The following is a 6,517-nucleotide window of genomic DNA, read 5'->3' on the forward strand; positions in this document are numbered from 1 at the left end:
TAGTTCTGATTTAAAATGTTTTCAAGCCAATTTTTTTATAACTATCTGTCTAAGTAGTTCTCATTAGGTTAATAAACAACTGATTTGATATAGATAAAATGTACATTCATTTCTGGAAATTAGAAAATGCATAAAAGTATAAAGAAAATTAAAATTATCCTATGTCTTACTATCCAGAGTTAATAAGCAATTTTGATATGTTTTTCCACTCTTTTTATCTATGTACACATATATAATGTATTTGTTCATTCATTCACATATATTTTTTATAAAATCGAGATCATAATTATGCATTCTGCCTTTTTCACTTCATTTTATTTTGAGCTTTTCCACCTATAAGTATTCCTTGAAAACATAATTTTAATGGTTATCTAATATTTCATTACAGTTTAGCCTTTATATGACTAGACTTGATAACATCTTTAAAGGGTAAATTAATACCAGAAAACATACTAATGTTACAAGAACTCTAATCATGATTACAAATAAACTGCTTTTGGTTACCTTCCTGTATATGGTCTTTAGTGCTGGATTTAAGGATTCTTTTCTTATGTTCAATCTGAAATTCCAAGACTGTCTAATTGGTGATGGTAATGACATTATTTCTCCACTTTCTTCAAACCAACACTTTCCCTATCAAAATTATGTAGGAAATATAGTAATTAAATATCTCACAAAAAACAAACATCACATATTATCAGTGAGTGATTTAACTTTGTGAGTATTCTTGTTATCTCGTGCACTTACCTCTTCTAGTTTCAGCAGGCGGTTTTCCATTTTGTTGCAGGTCTTTTTATGTATTTCTGGTTTTCTCTGAATATAGAATCCTTCATCTTCTAAAATTCGTGGCATCATGTTTTTTGGCAGTTTATACTGGTTGACCACTTAATAACAAAACCTAGATATTACTTTAAAGTCCAAAATATTAAACTGACATAGACCAAACAAGAAGCAAAAATGGACTATCATATACCTACCACTAAAGCCTAGCAGAAAATCTAAATATATATACAATGAATAAATTCTCTTAGCCAATTCCCTTAACTTAGAGACGGCATGAAGAACAAATAGAGAAAACTTTCTCTAATTTTAGATCAGTACTTTTCATCTAACCAGCATACAAAGATGCTATTATTTTATGATTTATTAAATTATTTATGATTTATTAATGACTTGAATACTTTATATGAAAAGAACATTACCTGGAGAACTACTTGGCACAAATATGTTTGCCTGTTTTTTGGCTTGTTCTTGATCATCTTCATATCCAGCAGCTTTTACTTCAAGTAAATCTGGATAAATGACTTCTTCCATAAAATTTTCATCTTGGCTCTCAGCAAAATTTTGTGAATTATCACAAGATGAAATGTGCCTTTGGTATTTATCATTTATTGATCTCTGCTAAATGTCAAAAAGAAATATAAGTCCACATGCTTGTCTCCAATGATTAACATACAAGTTAATGAAATGCCCCTTATTGCTAACTGTCATGCCACACAGATGAAGTTCTAGCTGAAACTGTGTTATAATGGAATTTCACTGAACATAGAGGAATTCATTTAAGGTTCAGTATTATATAATATGATTTTGCTATAAACCCATTTTTGCAATTCTCCAATGAAAGACTTCTAAAACAGAGCTATAATTCAAACCCTTTCTCCCCTATGAAAAATGTTTTGAGATATTTGACTATTACATTTCAATTACTGAAAATTCACAATGTAATGGTAGAGTATAGAGAGATCAGGGTGTGTGGCCTTAAATCCCCCTCCCCTTTTTTTTAACTATTAAGAAAGCAGTACTATGTGAAGTGATCTGGAGTTGTCATGCTGTTTTCTGGAAAGTATTATAAAATAGAAAGAAAACTAGGAACTAAGCATAGAAGGCTATAGATGAGTGATTACAGTGCAATTCTGAGATATGTATATGAATTATGAACTGAGTGTAGGTATGCAGAGACATTACTAAATAAAAAAATGCATGTTTTATATCATATTCAGAAATTTTATGAGTCTGTTCACAATCACCAATTTATTTTGGATGACTTAACCTCTCTTATTTAAAATCTACATATATTAAAAGAAAGAGGGACAGAGAATGTGAGAGTCATGCAAATAAAAATCCTTAAATTCTCAAAAATATGCATTTAACAAAATAAAAAGAATTAGCCACATGATCAAAAACCTTTGAACAAGACAAAAAAAAATTCTGGACCAGATGGCTTCACTAGGGATTTCTACCAAACATTTAGAGAGTATTGACACTGATACTGTTTAAACTCTTTCAAAAGAGAAGGAAGGAATACTTCCTAATTCATTCTATGAAGCAAACATAACCCAGACACCAAAACCAGAAAAAGACACCATAAAAAATAGATATGATCAATATTTCTTATGAATATAGATGCAAAAAATCTTCAACAAAAATAGTAGTGAACAGAACCCAACAGCATATCAAAAGTGTCATACACCATGACCATGTGGGATTTATTCCAGGAAATCAGGATTGATTCAACATTAGAAAATCAATCAAAGTAATATATCACATTAATAGAACAAAGGAAAAGAAACACATGATCATTTTTATGGATGAGGAAAAGTATTTGACAAAATCTAGCACACTTTCTTGATGGAAACCATAAAAAAGATTGAAATAGAAGAGAAATTCCTTAGTAAGTTTCAAGGCATATATGAAAAGCCAATAGCTAACATTATACTTAATGGAGAAAGACTGAGACCTTTCCCCTTGAAATCAGGAACAATACAAGGGTACCTGCTCTTACCACTTCTATACCATTGTATTAGATGTCCTAACCAAAGCAATAAGACAAGAAAAAGAAATAAAAGGTATGGTGTAATGCCTAAGGGATTTGACTGCTAACCAGAAGGCTGGCGGTTCAAACCCACCAGCCTCTCCTCGGAAGGAAGATTGAGCGATCTACTTCTGTAGTGATACTGCCTCAGAAACCCAAGAAGGGGTCACTATGAGTCGGATCCAACTCAATGACAGTGACTTTGGTTTTTTCTCTTCTAGATTGGAAAATAAGAAGTAAAGTTATCTCTATTTGTGGATGATGTTGTTGTTGTTGTTGTTGTTATGTGCCGTCGAGTCGGCCCCGACTCATAGCGACCCCTCCTTGGGTTTCCGAGATGATCTTTTATATAGGAAGTCCCAAAGATTCCACAAGAAAACTTCCACAGCTAACAGAGGAATTTAGCAAAATCCCAGTTAATAGGCCTAATAACTTCTGTTCTATCTGGTCTCTTAAACGACTGCAAGTGGCAACCCAAGGCACAACAATTGGTCTCTATTCATCTGGAACAACAAAGGAAGAAGGAGAGTTAGGAACAAGAAGAGGATGTGGAATGTGTGGCTAATTGCCTCCATGAACAACTGCCTCCTTTGCTATGAGATCAGAAGAACTGGATGGTGCCTGTCTACCATTACTGAACATTTGATCTGAGATTCCAAAGAAGAATCCTGATCAAAAGTGGGGAAATGCAGAACAAAAATTCAAATTCTGATATACTCTAGACTTTCTGGAGGCATGAAGGGTGGATGAACTCCTGGAACTTCTGTCCTAAGATAATCTTCAAACCTTAAACCAAAAATATCTCCTGAAGTCTTGCTAAAACCAAACAAAATTTTCACTTAACTTGTAAAAGTGGGCTGCCTTGAGAGCATTATGCTCTTTTAGGAACTATCTATATGGGGTCAAACTGACAACAGCAACTCAAAAGATTAGATAGGAAACTTAGAAAGAGTTAAAGTTTATTAACACAAGTTTAGAGAGTTTATGTTAATGGCGGAAGAATAACTCAGAAAAAGAGGGTGAGAATGGTTGCACGACTTGAAGAATGAAATCAGTGTCACTAAATTGTACATCTAGGAATGTTGAATTTGTATGTTTTGCGGTGTATATTCTCAAAAACAATTAAAAAAGAAAGAAAATTTAAAGAAAAAAATCAACATGATGCCTTAAATAGAGAAATAAAGGAAGAGTAATTTGGAATACTACCACCCATCTGTCAGTATGTTACGCTGTGGTGGCTTGCATGTCACTATGATGCTGGAAGCTATGCCACTGATATTTCAAATGCCAGCTAAGTCACCCATGGTGAACAGATTCAATGGACTTGCACATATGAACAATGATGAAGACGGATCAAGCAAAGTTGCACACTGCTGTACGTAGGATCACCATGAGTAGGAGTCCACTCAACAGCAGTGATAACAATAGTTTGGAATGAAAGAATTTATATTTCAACAAATTTCAATACCCAGGCAAAAGGATTATACAAGTAAAAACGAAGCAGTTGGGTGGTTGCCTTTCAGTTTAGGACTTTAGACAGGAGCATGCTGGAAGTGAAGAACAGAAAGGAGGCCAATGTAGCTAGAGCTTGGTGAGACGTGGAGAATGAAGAAAATGAAATGAAGTCAGAAAGGTAATAAGGGGAACAGGTTATAGAGGTCCTAGAGGTTCCTATAAAGATTTTATTTATTTATTTATTTGTTGTTGAAAATATACACAGCAAAACACACACCGTTTAATCAGTTTCTCCATGTACAATTTAGTAACTTTCATCACATTTTCTGAGTTGTGCAACCATTCTCACCCTTCTTTTCTGAGTTGTTCCTCCCTGATTAATATAAACTCACTGGTCCTTAAGGTTTCTATCTAATCTTGTAAGTTGCTATTGTCAACTTGCTCTCATACTGAAAGTTCTTGCTTTTGTTGTTAGGTGCCGTTGGGTCAGCTCCAACTCACAGTGACCCTGTGCACAACAGACCAAAACACTGTCTGGTCCTGCACCATCTTCACAATCCTTGCTATGCTTGAGCCCATCGTTGCAGCCACTGTGTAATCCATTTTGTTGAGGCTCATCCCCTTTTACACTGACCTCTACTTTACCAAGCATGATATCCCTCTCCAGGAACTGGTCCCTTCTGACAACATGACCAAAGTACATGAGACAAGGTCTGGCCAGTCTCGCTTCTAAAGAGCATCCCAGCTGCACTTCTTCCAGGACAGATTGGTTTGTTCTTCTGGTAGTCCATGGTATTTTCAGTATTCTTTACCAACAGCACAATTCAAAGGCATCCACTCCTCTTTGTTTTTTCTTATTCATTGCCCAGCTTTCACACACATATGAGGTGAATGAAAATACCACGAGTTGGGTTAGGTGCACCTTAGTTTTCAAAATGACATCTTTGATCCTTAACACTTTAGAGGTCTTTTGCAGCAGATTGGCCCAGCACAATGCGATGTCAATTTCTTGGCTGCTGCTTCCATGCGTGCTGACTATGGATCCAAGTAAAATGAAATCGCTAACAACTTCAATCTTTTCTGCATTCACTGTGATGTTGCTTATTGATCCAATTGTGGGGATTTTAGTTTTCTTTATGTTGAGGTGCAATCCATCTGAAGGCTGTAGTCTTTGATCTTCGTAAGTGCTTCAAGTCTTCTTCACTTACAGCAAGCAAGGTTGTGTCATTTGCGTATCACAGGCTGTTAATGAGTCTTCCTCCAATCCTGATGTCATATTCTTTTTCATTTAGTCCAGCTTCTTGGATCATTTGCTCAGCATACAAATTGAACACACCTTTCCTGCTTTTAAACCATGCAGTATTCCCTTGTTCTCTTCGAATGACAGTGTCTTGGTCTATGTACAGGTTCCTCATGAGCACAATTAAGTGTTCTGGAATTTCCATTCTTTGCAATGTTGTCCATAATTTGTTATAATCCACATTGTCTAATGCCTTTGCATAGTCAATAAAACACAAGCAAACATCTCTCTGGTATTTTTTGCTTTCAGTCAAGATCCATCTGACATCAGCAATGATATTCCTTGTTCCATATCCTTTTCTGAATCCAGCTTTAATTTCTGGAAGTTCCCTGTCAATATACTGCTGCAAGTTTTTTGAATTATCTTCAGTAAAATTTTATTTGCATGTGATACTAATGATTATTTTTGTTGTTGTTGTTACGTGCCATGAAGTCAAACCTGACTCATAGTGACCCCTCCTTGGGTTTCCAAGGCAATATCACTACAGAAGTAGATTGGCCAACCTTCCTTCCAAGGAGTAGCTGGTGGGTTTGAACCACCAGCCTCCTGGTTAGCAGTCAAGTGCCTTAGGGACTATGCTACCAGAGATACTATGATATAGTTTGATAATTCCCATATTATTGGATCACCTTTCTTTGTAATGAACACAAATATGGATTTCTTCCAGTCAGTTAGCCAGGTAACTGTGTTCTACATTTCTTGGCATAAACAAGTAAGTGCCTCCAACATTGCATCTGTTTGTTGAAACATCGCAATGGGTATTCTGTCAACTCCTGAAGTCTTGTTTTTAGCCAATTCCTTCAGTGCAGCTTGGACTTCTTCCTTTAATATCATTGGTTCTTGATCATATGCTACTTTCTGAAATAGCTGAATGTCAACCAATTCTTTTTATTTTTTTAAATTGTGATTTGGGTGAAAGTTTACAGAGCAAATTCACTTTCCATACAGCA

At 35.3% G+C, this 6,517-nt stretch overlaps 1 protein-coding gene across 1 annotated transcript in view; it reads right to left on the reverse strand.

Annotated features, from left to right (window-relative positions):
* Positions 1-6,517, reverse strand: part of CC2D2B (coiled-coil and C2 domain containing 2B) — a 150,861-nt gene that overhangs the window by 114,856 nt on the left and 29,488 nt on the right. The window contains 3 exon segments of the mRNA XM_042780823.1: positions 505-633; positions 748-884; positions 1,203-1,401. Coding sequence (XP_042636757.1) covers positions 505-633; positions 748-884; positions 1,203-1,401 — 465 coding nt within the window.

Source organism: Orycteropus afer, unplaced genomic scaffold (genome assembly GCF_000298275.1).
Source record: "Orycteropus afer afer isolate SDZICR_OR568_19922 unplaced genomic scaffold, OryAfe1.0 scaffold00064, whole genome shotgun sequence".
Lineage (NCBI taxonomy): Eukaryota > Metazoa > Chordata > Mammalia > Tubulidentata > Orycteropodidae > Orycteropus > Orycteropus afer.